The sequence below is a fragment of the Syngnathus floridae genome, chromosome 7, assembly GCF_059516105.1.
Source record: "Syngnathus floridae isolate MCC-2025c chromosome 7, RoL_Sflo_1.0, whole genome shotgun sequence".
Taxonomy (NCBI): domain Eukaryota; kingdom Metazoa; phylum Chordata; class Actinopteri; order Syngnathiformes; family Syngnathidae; genus Syngnathus; species Syngnathus floridae.
The window spans coordinates 4,863,828-4,880,216 of NC_142419.1; the positions used below are offsets into that span (position 1 = coordinate 4,863,828).

General features: G+C 39.0%; 1 protein-coding gene across 1 annotated transcript in view; it reads right to left on the bottom strand.

The window, feature by feature from the left end:
- Positions 1–2,031: 2,031 nt before the first annotated feature.
- LOC148394841 (melatonin receptor type 1B-like) overlaps positions 2,032–16,389 on the bottom strand; it is an 87,765-nt gene continuing 73,407 nt past the window's right edge. Inside the window, exons 2-3 of the mRNA XM_088381015.1 lie at positions 7,011–7,129; positions 2,032–5,272 (exon numbers count right to left, since the gene is read on the bottom strand). Of these exons, the coding sequence (XP_088237141.1) occupies positions 4,523–5,272; positions 7,011–7,129 (869 nt within the window). The 3' untranslated portion in view covers positions 2,032–4,522. The remainder of the gene's footprint in view (positions 5,273–7,010; positions 7,130–16,389) is intronic.

Consider the following 16,389-nt stretch of genomic DNA (forward strand, 5'->3'; position numbering starts at 1 on the left):
AACTAGTGGAGCATTTTAGATAACTAACTAAGCAAGAATGTTTCCACACCATTTGGAAAGTTTCAACAACTGAATGTGGAGACTTTCCAGAGTCAAGGAAATGTGAAAGGTTTTAATAAAGTTAATGATTCTAGTCTACATTCTAACATAATCATACGATCACGATAATTTGTCAACCCTAGTTTATTAGTGTCAATTTTGTTGATAAGTTAGCATTCCAACAACATGCTACGTATGCACTTTTTCATGTCATAGTACATGTTCTGTGCCACCAACTGATTATAATAATTATTATAATATCTAATCAAATAAATTATCTGGGATGGAATATCATAGTACATGGTACATATTTATGTAAGTGGACTACTGATTTCTATTTATCATAGAAATTGGGGTAAAAACGATGATAATGAAAAGTAACAGCAGATTTAAACATTTTTTGGACTGTTGTATGGCATCTGTGACAACATTTTGGATGAACATGAAGAGAATTTAAAAAAACAACTGAAAACACTGATAAGTGCAACTTTAAATCAATGCAATTACTACAGTCATTAAATATGCTTTGATTTATCATCATTAATAGCACAGTTGTCAATCAACCAAAAGCTGTGCAAGTTTGACATATTGCAAAAAAAATGAAATGATTGTATGTAACAATCCACAAGGAAAACAGAAACGTCTTAAAAAACATGCACATGGTCATAGAAAGTCTGAAGTTCAGCATGAATCAGCTGAGCGTTTTTTTTTTTACTAAGATACAATCATTAAAAAACAGCACTATTCACAAACATGAGTGGCCTTCTGTTTGCTTTTAATGCTCTTTTGGAATCAGATGAAGAATAAAATGCATAGAGAAAGTATTGATTCTCATCATTACGAAGATTACAATGTTACTAAGACTCCAAACTGTAAACTGGATAAGTACACTGTGAGCCGGTTTTATGAAATAATTGTGCTTTTAGAGACCTTTAGGAATTGTTTTACATCCCTAAATCGTCTAATTACTTGTAAAAAAAAAAACATTGGAGGACTGTTCAAGCTATAGTCAGCTTCTGTATGGCCTATATTGGTGACTAGTATGTGATTTATTTAAGTTGTGATGGGTTTTTTTTTTTTGCTGGTGAACACTTATTTATTTATTTTGTTTGTTTGTTTGTTTGTTTGTTTGTTTTTAGACTGAGTTCTGCTCTTCTTTGTGATTATTCTTGACAGCTACTGTTTCAAATACCTAAATGGCAACTAAACTCCATATCATTTCTTGTTTCCATGAGCCAGCACTTTCAAGGACAAGTCAAGTCAGCTAGCATTGCATTAGCAGTCAACAACTCAACAACTAATAGACCCACCCAAATGGACAAAAATCTACTGGCATGATTGTTTTTTTCTGGAAGCAGCTGTTATTGCTGCAAAAGGGATAAATAATGTCTTTAAGACAAGTATCTCATTTGGATAAATAACCCAGGTAAAACCAAGTGAGCCAAAAATTGGATGACGAAAGGTGTTGGGTACCTCAAAAGTCTTATTCGTAGTCACGGAGGGGCTTATCTTCTATTTATAAGTCATTACTTCAATATAATTGTGCGAGCAGTGTGACAGAGAAAATCTTTTTCAATCCAAACAAACTGAGGCTCGTCCAGTTATCCGACTGGATCGTGTGCCGTTTTGGAGGTACTACTGTTACAAATTTGCTTTATGTTTATATCAAAATTAATTTAGAGAAATGTGCACCTTTAAAGTGCTTGGGGGGGGTCATGTCAACTTTATGTCTATCCCAGGTTTGTGCCTTAAATAGGTGAAAATTTAATCTCTAAATCAGGAAAATGCTGCATACTATATATAAATGTTGAGTTGTGTTTTCCAGTAATTCTTGTGTAGTACTTATATGACTTACATCGAAACATTTTTCAGATATGACCCAAAAATTCTGTTACATTCCTAACTAGTTAATGATCTACGACAGGGGTGCGCAATACGTCGATCGCGATCGACCAGTCGATCGCCAAGCTACTACTAATCGATCGCATGATGTTTAAAAAAAAAAAAAAATGCTGTATGCTAGATTCCAGCCCATTGCTTGATTGACATACAGGTAGGCCTGTCGGGAGGCAATCACAGTGAACCGCACATGCGCAATAGACGGTGACTACAACCCCTCACCGCAGCAAGTTTAACGGCCGCGCGCACACAAACTGCCAACGTTTATAAGCTTATCAACGCACTTTTAAACAAAAGAAAATTTATGACCATCAAAAATGAGTGGGGTTGCTGGACCAAGTAAGAAGCCAAAAACGTATCACTTTTATACGGAATGGGAGTTGGACTTTTTTCTCACAATGTCATTTTCTAAGTGCGTTACAAAAATAGACGCACTATATTATTTATTTATTTATTTATTTATTTATTTATTTACTTTGTTGTAGTGGGTAGATCTTTGTGACTTGATCATTTTAAAAGTAGCTCGTAAGCTGAAAAAGTTTGAGCACCCCTGTTCTACGACATGAAGACTATATTGACAGAGATTACCGTATTTTCCGGACTATAAGGCGCACCTAAAAACCTAAAATTTTCTCAAAAGCCGACAGTGCGCCTTATATATGGACCAAATTCCTAAATTTAAACTGGCCAGAAGCATTGTGTCATGAAATCAATCATAAGTGGCCCGCTGAAGACTATGAATCATGAATCAGCTCAGTGGCCTAGTGGTAGAGTGTCCGCCCTGAGACTGGAAGGTTGTGGGTTCAAACCCTGGCCGGGTCATACCAAAGACTATAAAAATGGGACCCATTGCCTCCCTGCTTGGCACTCAGCATTAAGGGTTGGAATTGGGGGGTTAGATCACCAAATGATTCCCAGGCGCGGCACCGCTGCTGCCCACTGCTCCCTTCGGGGATGGGTTAAATGCAGAGACAAATTTCACCGCACCCAGTTGTGTGTGTGACAATCATTGGGACTTTAACTTTTAACTTTAAAAAGACTATGGATCATTATTTTGTGATTATAAAGTAATTTGTTGCATCTGAAGTTGAAATAAAGATAAAATGGAGAATGATTTGATTTGGATTACAAATCTGACATGATGCATTAATGGTGCGCCTTATAGTCCGGTGCGCCTTATATAAGCAAGAAGTTTTAAAATGGGCCATTCATTGAAGGTGTGCCTTATAGTCCGGTGCGCCTTATAGTCCGGAAAATACTGTAATCATTGACGGATAAATGCTCTGCTTGTGCTGCCTACTGTAGTTCCATTCAGCCTTGATAAACATTGACATCAAAGTGAAAATCTTACAGCAGGCTTATAGTTAATCTATGGTCCGTTAAAAGAAGTTATTTTTGGTCAAGTGAAAAAGAAGATGAGCAGGACAGTCACCTTTTCTGATAATTAACAAGTTGAGGTATTGACTACCAGCTAAGCAAATTAAGTAGTATTTCACATTTTAGTCTTGGTAGTCATAAATGTGACGCAAGGTAAAATGTGATAATATAATTTGATATACAATTATATACCATGAGAAACAGTTGGTGCTGCCAAACACCTTGCACAGTATGTTACTAATATGAGTAAGAGGATAAAGAAGCTGCTGTTTTTTATATTCTCACCAAATGTTGTAAATGTTTACAACTGCATTTTGGTGCCAAATACATATTTCTAAAACAACACGGAGACCTTGGGCCTGCTCAAGAACATTTAAACATACACCACATTGAATGCTCATCAATTTAGTTTTGCTGATATCCACAAATTGAAAATAATTTTCTCAAATCGTCATAAATCATCAAATTTCGCTTCACAACTGATGAAAAAAGTGAAAAAAAAGTACAAAGTTTTTATTTTTTTTCTACATAAATATTCTGTTTGTTTTCTATAGAGTTTATGCCACTCAGGGATGCTGGATATTTTTGTCATAGAAAATTCATGAGAGCTCATCAGCTGCAGAACAAATTTGAATTGATAGAAATGTTAGCGAAAGATGCAAAAGAATATTTTGACTTGCAGTAAATAAATATGTGATAAATTTGAGAAAGCCAGCAACAACATTCCTACTATGTTTTGTTTCATTTACTACACCCTGATGCTTAGCAATTTGATAGCTTTGCCCACCTTGCATTGACAGCACACCTAAAAACAGTAACAGCAACAATTGTCACTGTGTGCTGAAATGACCCAGATGCAAGGAAATGCAAAGTTTAAAGGAAATTTTTCAAAAGTGATGTTGCACAAATCCCTAATGACTGGCTCTAGGTCATCCCTTGAGTTCATTCAGAAGTTCCAAAATGTAATTGGTTGAATAGACTGATGATGCAATAAACATGTTTACATGCTGGCCCATTCAGGTCTCAAGGCTGCTGTAAAAAAAAAAAAAACTAAATTGATGAGCTTTAAACATTAAGAATGGTGCTCAAAAATGTGAACATTACTTTGTATATTAGGCAGTTTTTGTCTTTTCATTTTACTGTAGCCCATTTGGCTATTGTGTTTCAAGTGCTTGTTGAGGCTTTGGCACGGTAGTGACAAACTGAGTCACAGAGTCTCTCCTTTTACTTGGTCATTATTATTGAGTCCTGGTGATGGTTTGCTCCTCATGCCTTCAGTCCCTCCTCGTGATGTTTCCTGGAAGAAGAGCTGTGGCCACCACACAGACATGACAATTTGTTTGTATTCCCTGCGGAAGTTCTGGTTCAGCAGGCCATAGATGACGGCATTAAGGCAACTGTTGAAGTAAGCCATGAAATAGCTGACAACAAAGAGCCACTCCGGAACGTGAGGTGCGACTTCTTCTGGGTTAATGGCAACAGCAAGCCCAATGAAGTTGAGTGGTGCCCAACAAATTGCAAAAAGCACAAACACTACAAACATGGTGATGAAGTTCCTTAAGTCACTGGGCTTGATGCGAGGACGTACCTCAGATTTCACTTTGCGCCTTACCTGAATGACCAAGATCCATATCCTCATGTAGCAGAAAGTAACCACGGAAATGGGCACAAAGAAGTGGATTATCACCACTGTGATGGTATAGGAAGTGCTTACAGTCTGTGCAAATGTGCAGGAATAGACGCGAGGATCGTACTGCAGTGAGCCAAAAAACAGATTTGGCACAATGGCCATGATTGTTAAGAACCAGATGAGTGCGACCAGCACCAGTGTGTTGCGGTTGCTGTACAACTTGTCATAGCTGAAGTTGTGGCAGATGTAACAGTAGCGGTTGATGGCTATACCTGTGATGTTGAAGATGGAGCCAATGACGCTCAAACCCATCAGGAAGCCACTTATCTGAAAGAGGTGGACATTTAGACAGATAAATGACAGGAGAAGAGTTTCTCTGTGGGATTTTTTTCCCCATAAAAAGGTGTTTAAATTAGACAAGATGATTAATTCTGGATTTTACTTTATTCCAAATGTATTTGGTTAGTATAAAGGCCTCAAATCTGTGCTGGAATGGAACATTTTTGGAAAGTTTTACTCTGTTGGAACCAGAGAATCTTTTGCAATGTAAGATATTAATGACCACAAGCCACATTGAATATGACACGATTTTGTTCATGTAATTTATCTCACGAGCCTTAATCCTTAATAGATTTACACATAGTTGACATGCGGCTGTTCTGATTTTGGTGCATCAAATATGTATATTATCAAATGTTTCCATTACCTTCTGCATTGTGCTCAAGTACTAGTCACTGGTGTTTGATGAGCTTTTTTCTATCTGATTTTGAGATGTCCTATTGTGTGAGTGGGCATGACCGCACTTCGAGCCGACCTGCGTGAAATTGTGCGAGTACAGCGGGAGGATATTAGTACACTAGGCGACTTACTTCCAGGTTAGAAAAATAGTCACCAAAATAACTCACATTTCATGCAAAATTAGATCACCAATTAACTGTGGAAAATAGTATAATACAGCTCCTTTAATTTAAATCAAAATAAGAAAAACAGCAACAGCATAATTACAGTAAAGGACAACAAGTTCACATCTGGAGTTGGATTTTATCTACAGCAGATTAAAAAGTCTAAAGGCTCCTGTTCAAATCTCAGATTGTTATAATAATAACAATAATAAAATAAAAATGGACCGAAATGAATTATTTCTTTTTTTTCCACAAGCAAGGGTATTTAAAAATAAACACATGATGAAATTTGGCTGCTAAAATATACCGTAATTTCTGAACTATATGACTCACCTAAATATAAGACGCACCAGCTAAAATTAGAGGAAAATCCTTTTCATATATAAGCCACAGGTATTTTAAATGAATTGTCCTCATTTCTATTACCTGTGTTACCAAAACAAATACTCTTAAAATATCATAAAAATCATGAAAAATCCATAGGTACGCCAAGATGGACTACAAGCCACAGGGTTCAAAGCATGTGCAAAAAGTTGCGGCTTATAGGCCGGAAATTACGGTACGCACCCTCGTATAGCTTGGAATTTGGTTGTGTTCAGAAGTAATTATTTTTATTAGTGAAAGTTATATTGATGGATTTAGCACACACCTGCAACCATTTATGTCCCTCTTATGATCTCATAATAAATTTCAGATGTTCTTGAAGGCTTTTCCTGGCATTTTTGTCATCACATCTTACAGTTCAAGGCATGGTCCATAGAGAGCTTCCACAACATCAGAGGGGTCTCTTTGTTCCAACATGTCATTCAGGAGAATTTTTGCTCCAAATTTCAAAGGAAATCACAGGAAAAATAGTGAAGAGTCATCATTAAGTGGACAAAATACAGCAAGACAGTGAACTTTGGACATGCTTCCAAAATTGATGAAAAGACAAAAAGGAAGCTGCTCAGGAAGGCAGCCAAGAGGCTGACAGCAACTATAAAAGAGCTGCAGGAGTGTCTGGAAATTATTTGTTGTTTTGTGCATGTGGCAACAATCACCCTTCTTCATAAGTCTTACGATTTTTTTTCTAAAATGTGTTTTTGTTGACATGCGCATAGTTGACTTTTTAAAAAGCTGCCACTGAAACCAAGATTTACTTATAATAGGTCTTAATTGTGTACCTTGCACTGGGTCTCTCCCAATGACCAGCCATCATGGAAGATGGCATACAACACCAGAGGATAAGGATAGAATGCTACCATCAAGTCAGCGAAGGCAAGACTCACCACAAAGGCATTTCCTGTTCAAAGTAAGAGAAAGCAAAATATTGGTGAGTCTTGAAACCTGGACATCGGTGTGGTTCAACAACTGTATGTTTGGGCGAATGCTGGAACAGTGGTAAGTAATAACATCAGTAACAAAAACAAGAACAGAATATAGAACTTTGAATTTACTAGTTTAACATTAATTTTGGATTGCAGTGTCACACTTTATCCACAACATCATCCGGAACACTTACACTACAACTTATAAGTCGCTCTGGAGTACAAGTCGCACCAGCCATAAAATGCATCAACAGAAGAAAGACTTATATAAATCCCACTGGAATATTAGTCGCATTTTTGTGAGAATTTTATTTGATTAATTCCAACACCAAGAACAGACATGTCATCTTGAAAGGCAATTTAAAATAAAGATAGAAGGCAACAACAGGCTGAACGGTATGGTATGCTAACGTTACATAAACACATAAACAAGGAACTGAGAATGTGCCTGATGTAACACATTAAGAGTTATTCAGATAACTATAGCATAAATAACATGCTAACAAGTTTACCAAACCATCTGTGTCACTCCAAATCACTAAGTCCAATGAAATCTTCACCCTCTGTGTCACTTTTAAACAACTCTGCTAACTTCGGAGGGAGACGATGCGGCGCTTCCTCTTCTACGTCTCTTACACCAGACTCATCGTCAGTTGCAGTTCCAATTGTTCCACAGGCCTGGAGCGCCCTCTTGCGGTTTCGTGTGAAAATAACATGTGAAATTATATAATGATGTGTTAATAACTTCACATATATAGGACTGTCTCCGAAAATTAGAATATTGTGGTAAAGTTCTTTAGTTTCTGTCATGCAATTACAAAACCAAAAATGTCATACGTTCTGGATTCAGTACAAATCAACTGAAATATTGCAAGCCTTTTATTATTTTGATAGTGCTGATTATGGCATACAGCTAAAGAAATCAAATATCCTATCTCAAAATATTAGAATATCATGAAAAAGTATACTAGTAGGGCAGACATGTCCAAAGTCCCCCCAGCAGGCCAAATATGGCCCCCGGTCAGATTTCATAGGGCCCACAGCTTCGGTCTTATAATATATTATTTATGGCCCGCTTGCACTGTCAAACTGAATAAAAAAATCATGAAACTTGAAACTGTAATTCCTCCTATTACCAAAGGGTGGCAGCACGACCACTCTCCGCTCATTTCTGCCATGGCGACTGACAAAAAATACAAGGAAAGTTGACATTGAGGGCCGTCGCTTTCAAGAGAAATGGGAATTACGATACTTCTTCACTGAAAATCAGGGCAATTGTGAAATTTGTAAGAATATTGTCTTGTTTAAGGATTTCAACCTAAAGAGACACTATCAGACTAAACATGCTAACACATACGACAAGCTAACAGGGACTGATCGTGCTGATAAAGTGAAGCAGATCCAAGCTGAAGTGGCATCACAACAGTGATTCTTGAAGTGGGGCTGCGAGTCAAAAGTAAATATTACAAAAGCAAGCTATGAAGTGGCCATGTTAATACTGTTGATGTTATGAACCTGTAGACATGACACAAACTATTACTTTCTGAAAGATATTGTAAATGACAAGAGCAAAATTCACTTGTTTTAAGTTTTAATAACAGACACCTTTGCATTACTTATAACTCCCGTTTAAAATTTAAACATTTTTTTTAAAATTCATGTAAATTTAAGGTATTTCATCCAGTTTGTCCAATGATATCTGACTCTTTAGATGAATGAAAGGCAGAATTTGTGTTTTTAGAGTTGTTCACATCTGCCTGCGTGGCTTATATTTGGTTATTTTGTCATTATATTTTGTCTGTTGGAAGGGGGAAATGTAGCAGGAAAAGCTGCACAACCAAAAGAGATGACCGCAGCCTTAACAGCATTGTGAAGAAGAGTTACTTCCAGAATTTGGGGGAGATTCAAAGACAGTGGACTGAAGCTGGAGTCCAGGTATCAAAAGCCACTGTTCGCGGGCGTGTCCGGGAAATGGGCTACAATAGCCTTATTCCCATGGTCAAGCCACTTCTGAACTCAAGACAACGGAAGAAGCGTCTGACTTGGGCTATGGAAAAGAAGCACTGGACAGTTCCAGAGTGGTCCATAGTCCTCTTTTCAGACGAAAGCAAGTTTTGTATTTCACTTAGAAGTCAAGGCGCCAGAGTCTGGAGAAAGGCTGGTGTCAATCGTGCACTTATCTGATATAAGTGACCGGCTCTCTGTTTAAAGGGTAAAATTCTGTACTTTAGCCCCTCTGTAGTAACGCAGCCTGTAGGGGAGACGAGAATTGATTTAAGCCGGTACGGAAAGAAGATTCGTTCTGAGTCTAACCGCTGTTCAGGTAACTAATCTATTGTTAGATTAATTCCGTCATTTCCGGACGCCAGTCCCGCTGAAATCAAAGAAACCCAAGGGTTGAGTAACTACTTTGTCGAGACCCAGGATCTCCTCGATCGCGGCCGTTTCAGCGGCTCTCCTTTCCTATTAGGATTGTTGCGTTTGTTATCCGCTCGGAATAGTTTAGCTGTCTTTGTTAAGACCGCAGGAACTCGTTTATTTCGAACCAGATTCTGACACTCCCTGATGTTAAGGATTAAAGCTGTCTTCATTTAGAAAAGGTTTAAAATATGACTATGATGGAGAAACAAAAGAGATTTAAAGCATAAAAGATCAAAAAATCATTAATCGAAATTAGATGATTTTAAAGTAGAAATTTAATGAATAAGCAAGAAAGAGAATTACAAGTTTCAATTGTTCGAACAACTAACAATAATTTCCACTCACCATTCTCAATAGAGCAAAAATTATTCAGTCTCGAGGTTCTCTCGATTGAAAACTCAAAAATATAGTAAAAAAAGGGTAAGAGGCTAGAGGTCTAAAATACTGTTTGGTGGAAAAGTCGAGTGATCAGTTCTCCTTGTTCCAAAATCTGAATTCTGTTTAAAAGAACAGGCTGGCCTAAAGAATGGAGATGACGACGCCCTAAAAATGGCTCCTCTCTCCTGCACCCAGGTCTGGATCTCCTAGCCTGTCTTTGAGCTTAAAATTTCACTAAATCCAATTTGAAGATAGTATAAATTCATCTTAACAGATCTTGGGTTAATTTCAGAAAGAATGAAATCTGTTAGGGTTTTCAGGTTAGTTTGATCCTATGATTATGTTGGAATGTAACCTGTAATAATTAAACTCACTTGTCCTGTCTTAACAAAAGTAGTAGAACAAAGTGCTAAGATCTTTTGAACTGATTGACTAGCTGCAGAGGAAGCAATCAAAGTGTTTTGTTTACACAACATCGTGAAGGACCCCCTGCTGTGCTTTGATCAGCCAGGGGCTTCGGCCATTTGTCTACTCTGACCCCCACTCTCAACCCCCACTCTGTTTCTCTTAATAAATATCCCCTCGCAGGAACGAGGGTTCAGACTTCATTCCTTGAACGAGTGAACTCTCCACCTGCAGGTGTCAAAAAGGACTTACTTGTCTCCCGTGTGGTTCTTGCAAAATAAGTTGGAGTGAGCAAATCTCTAACATTTTGGTGCCGAAACCCGGGACCCTCATACCCGCTATCTGGCTGACGAAGGAGGATGTGCTGCATTGTCGGCAAGCCAGTGTCCATTAGGAGGACCTGGAGAAGAAAGTCCTGGGAAGAGAATTCTTCGCTGGGCCAGCATCTTAGGTCTGCCTTCGTCTGACAGAGGTGGATTGACGGGACCCGGCAGTGCAACGAACCAAGGGAACAAGTAAGTTAAAGGCCTTAAGTTGTGTGCACGAGAGATACGGCTTTGGTTTATCCGAGCTATGAGATACGGCTTTGGTTTGTCCGAGCTATGAGATACGGCTTTGGTTTGTCCGAGCTATGAGATACGGCTTTGGTTTATCCGAGCTATGAGATACGGCTTTGGTTTATCCGAGCTATGAGATACGGCTTTGGTTTGTCCGAGCTATGAGATACGGCTTTGGTTTGTCCGAGCTATGAGATACGGCTTTGGTTTGTCCGAGCCATGAGGCCTAAAAAAGCGCTGGCGTTTGTGTGATTGAGTGTGTGACTGGTAGGATAAATTGACTAAATAGCAGTTCTAGCATTGATCCACGGCAATAATACAGGCTAGTAATTTGTTGAAAGGTCAATTTAAACCTGCATTGAGGATCCTCAAAGACATAAAAGAAATAAATAAGTAATAATAATAATAATATTTTTGAGAAAAAGAAATTATATTACCTAAAACTACTAGAATTAAGATGGGAAATAAAAACGGTAAATCTCTACCTCTTGACGGAGATGAGAAGTACATGGCGAGTAGATTTATTAATTGTATGCAATATATGCCGAAGTGGAAGAAAAAGTATGGAGTAGAAGGGAAGTTGAGAGTTGAATTGTGGAAGATAGTAGTTGATGTTTTGGAAGAGAGTGTGGATAAAAAGAAAAATGGACTGAAAAAGAGAGAGAATTGGATTGTGCTAAAATGTGGTTAAAAGCTTCACAAGAGAGAAGAGAACAAATCCAAAAGACAAAAGATAGAAAACTGAAAGGTGATGAGGCTGAGACTATGTTTGTCAGGCCGGAAGACAATGAGGCCACAGTGCGCAGGCGCACTGCCGCGGCCACGGCTCCAGCAGAAGCTGAAGGCACAGCCCAAGCAGAGGAGCAGGAGGGGCCTTCCGCTCGCACACAAAACTTGTATCTAAGTTTAACAAACCTGCACCCCCCCCATATAACAGCAAAAGAAGTCAGGGTCACATTATTAGGAGTCCTGTACAAACAAGAAGTTTGACCACTGCTGCTAGATTTTCTCAAAATTTAGACAAGGTTGATGTATGCCCAATGATACAGGTGCCAAACCCTAATGTAGGGGAAGGCCAACTCCCACATACATATGTTTTCCGGCCATGGACTTTGGAAGAGGCAAGAAAAGCAGTTGAAGGGGTTACCCCTGTTGCTGAAGACCCAGATAAATGGGCAGAGGACATGGCTGGAATTATACATTCCTATAGACTGAATGGACATGAGGCAGGAGAAGCTGCAATGTCCTCCTTGGGAAAAGACTGGGCGAAGGTTAGAGGAAATTATACAGGTAGAAATAATCAAGGGCCTTTTCCCTATCCCATTGAGGGAAATCAATTGGGAGGGGAGTATGCAGCACAATGGAATGGTCTTGTGCAAAGAGTGCGAACTATATTTCAAAGACGAGCGAATTATGGTCATTTGGCAGGAATAAAACAGAAGCCTGGCGAAGATACTGATGATTTTCGTTTGAGATTTGAAAAAGAATTCAGGGTGCATAGTGGCATCCCATTCAATGATACAGCTGAGTGTGCTTATCAACAACAGCTTAAAAATGCGCTCCTCACTAATTTCCGCCCTGAAATAGGCAACTGGGTGAAGAAACATTTGGTGGAAGTGGACGTTGCAAGTGTGACAACAACTATGCAATGGGCCAGACATGCTGAAAAAGTGATAAAAAAAGGCAAAAGTTCTGATGTATTTCATCTAGATAATGATGATGATGAACTAGATGAAGATACAACAGTCTTCTTCCAAGGGTCCCAGCAAGGCAGAGGAAGAGGTAGAGGCCAACAAGGTCGCAGGCCGCCATATAATTCAAAACCCCCACAAGATACTGACAACTGTTGGAACTGTGGGAAACGAGGACACTTTGCAAGAGTGTGTCGTTCTGCAAAGCAATATCAATCAAAGGGTGCAGGAAGGGGCAGAGGAAAAGCCAAATTTTTAGCATGACAAGCTTCCTCCTCTTTGACCGCTTATGCTCATACAGAGAAAGAAAGAATAGATGCCCATATGACAGAGAAACATGTCATTGTCAGATTATTAGAATTTTTTTAGATTATTAGAAGTCTTGTCCATCCAAGAAGTATGACAATGCTGTTTGTATGCCCAAATTACAAATGACTAGAGCTCAATTTGTGTTACACTAAAGTTAAAATATGCAAATCAAGTGGTAAAGAAATGCAACTTGCTTCTAGAAGATAAATAAATAAAATTAGAATGTGCTGTCCTCGTGTGCATGGGAGGGACCAGCTCATGATCGACCACAGGAAATGGCCAGCCTGTGACGAATCATTGTTGCTGAGACCTACCTTCTGCACGCGAGAGCTGTGCATGTGTGTGCGTATGTGTTAAAGTTAAAGTTAAAGTCCCAAATTGATGAAGATTGGCTACTTTTAATATAAAGAAATTTGCTGGACTGTTGTCTATTCAATTTACACCGCAGAACAGAAACAATTTTGGCAGATAAAAATGAGAAGAAAAGAGAGAAGTCTGTTTGCGAGCAGAAACTAATCCACACTAGTGCATGTTAAGTGTCGAGCTCACATGAGAAATTCGATGAAGAAAAAAAAAAAACCACAGAACATGCTTTCAGGAATTGGAAGAAGCTAAATTGTGAATTTAAGATTTTGCAATGCTACATTTAATAGGAATAATTGATTGGTTGTGTTATAAGATTATACAAAATTCTAAATGCAAGCTAAATCTGAGAGATTGAGTTCTTCAAATTTAAAAACAAAACAAAACAAAAATTCAGATTAATTTGCCAGTTGTTTGTTTTAGTTAAGTTTTTTTTGGACTGGTGGATTGTTCTACCAGGAAACCTGAGTTGAAAATGATATATGAATGGTGTGTGGTGAGCTTGGATGAATTGGGACCAATGTGATAGTATGACTCCTCTTTAGAGACTGTGTGAGATGCATATGATGGGCATTGATGAATGATTGCCTGAATGAAAGGTTGAATGGTTGAAGTCGTTGGCGACTACTATGGAAAATTAGTAGAACAACTTTGATGAAAGAGTGATTTTGAGCAGGTTGAATGTTAGAAAGAAACACGTAGCTTTTGGATTGATAATTAACTAGAGAAAAAACTGGAGAATCAGTAACACATGTAGAAGATGTGTGAACTGAGAAATTGAGAAGCGTTTTGGAAAGAATGTCAAATTAAATGATGATGGAATCGTATGTCGTAAAGAACGCATTCTCCCAAAAAGTTTGTCAAGGTGTGAGGCATGGGCGTTGCCAAGCCTCAAAGGGAGGGAGTGAGTAGGACAGATAGTGGAAGATAGTAAGAATACAACACTTTATGACAATGAATTTTCGAATACATTTGGTGTTATACTGTGGTAAAAATTTTTTTTGTTCTGGTGTAGATAGGTTAGCAACACGAGAGATTTAGAGGTTCAAAAGAAAGACAGTTAAAAGAAAACATTTTTGATTTGGACAATTGCAGGCTAACAGGAATATGAGAACGATAAGAACTACGAGGTGGGATCCAATTTCATTGGGGAGATTGAGAATTCACAGCACCATACTCGAAGTCACATTTTTGAGCAAGCATGACAATAACATGTGAGAGGTCAAGACATACAGATCAGGGCTTGATGTGGACAGCAGACCTCGATGAGTTGATTTTCAATAATGATACTGAAGACAACATACTGTCCGATTAAATTGGAACAATAGATAAAATGTAGCTCAAAAATAGGATGAGTTGCAGGATTTACGATATAAATACGAGACCGCTGTTATTAGAAGAATTTGAAGTTTGGTAAACAAACGTTACCAGCAAATTGATGGAAGCAGCTACATTTGGAGATAGTCTTACAAGTTTGATGTCCCAGCCTGTCATTCTCAGTGTCAGGGTCCCTGAAACCCAATCCGAGACTTCGCCTGCAGCCGTGAACAACTACAAAATGGTGCCTGGCTCTGAAGCACCTTTGACCTTTGGCGAAGGACAAGAAAAGACTGCTGTTGTGCTTGGAGAAGGACAAGTACACTCCGGAGGACAGACAACATCCTCGGGGACGGAAAAGACAGTGAAAAGCGGAGGAACTCACAATGATGAAAATTGACTCATTTGAACAATGGACTCATTCAAGAGTGATGGATGGGGTCGCTCTGAAGTAACAACAAAAGAACACCAACTTGAGAGGGTGAAATGCGGCAAAAAGATATGGACTTGGAGTGTCCGACAACCAAATCGCACTCCTTGGTTCGGCGTTACCAAATTTGGTGAAGCTTGGGTCAAAGTGGAAGGGAGATTCATTGTGCACTGAGTTTGACAGAACTGAGGAGATTTGGTAAATAAATAAATAAAAATTTGAAAAATACGTAGGGCTACAGAGAAAAGCATTATAATCAGAGATTGAACGGATTTGGATACAACAAATAGGCTAAAACGGTAGGAAACAAGAGCAAGATCTGATATTTTGGCTCATCAAGCTTAAGACGTAGAGGTCGAGTTATATAAATTTTAGAACAGGACATTTGGCAGTCAGGAAGAAGCTAGGTTGCTCAATGTACCTACTCAATACAATAGTAAGGTTTTTTGTACCACAGTGGAGGTTGGATGGTCAGAAAGTTAGGTACGTTCAATTTTTGACATTCACACAATCATGCATAGGAGTCACACGGCGACAGTTAACAAGACAATGACTGCAATAGGGGCCACATACGACTGCACCGACAGGAAAAAGTAGAAGCGAGAGAGCAGAGTATGGGATTATATGCTCAAACGTCTGCTATACAGTTACCAATAGGAGATTCTATCAAAAGAAGCTACATGAGAGATGGATTAGAATCTATTTGTCTGTGTGTTCTGTGTGTGTGTGTGTGTGTGTGTGTGTTCACACCCTGTGTGGGTGCGAGCGTGTGAGGAGAAAGAAGGCATGGGTAAGACAATCTCTTTTAAACCAGGAGGCAATAAATGGGAACGCCCCTGTCATAAATAGTTTTTGGTTAAAGGGAATCATTAGGAGGTGTTCAAACTCTTCCCGCAAACACTCCTATTTACCAGTTAAATGGGCACGACAATTGACTACGAGAGTTGCAAACAACAAATGAAGAGCAGTCCTTGGCAGATTATATGATCAGGACGCTCAAACTGTGTCAAAGACAAATTTACTGCCGCTTGATCTTTCCTCCTCACAGGTCGACAACCCCATCAATCCAGGAGACTGGGTCTACATCAAAGTCATCAAAAGAAGGAACTGGGCAAGCCACGACGGGAGGGACCATTCCAAGTCTTGCTGACTACACATGTTGCATCCAAGGTTGCAGGACCCACAAATGCATTGACGACGACTGCTCTCCAGGAGGAAACTGGATGGGAGCTATGGACATCACCGCTGTGTGCCAGGATGAGAGAGCCGTTTTCAAGGTGTAAGGGCTCTCCAACCAACATGGCTACACCATCGAACGGAACATACTTCATACAGAATGGCTGGTGGCTTTGTGGTCACAAGGT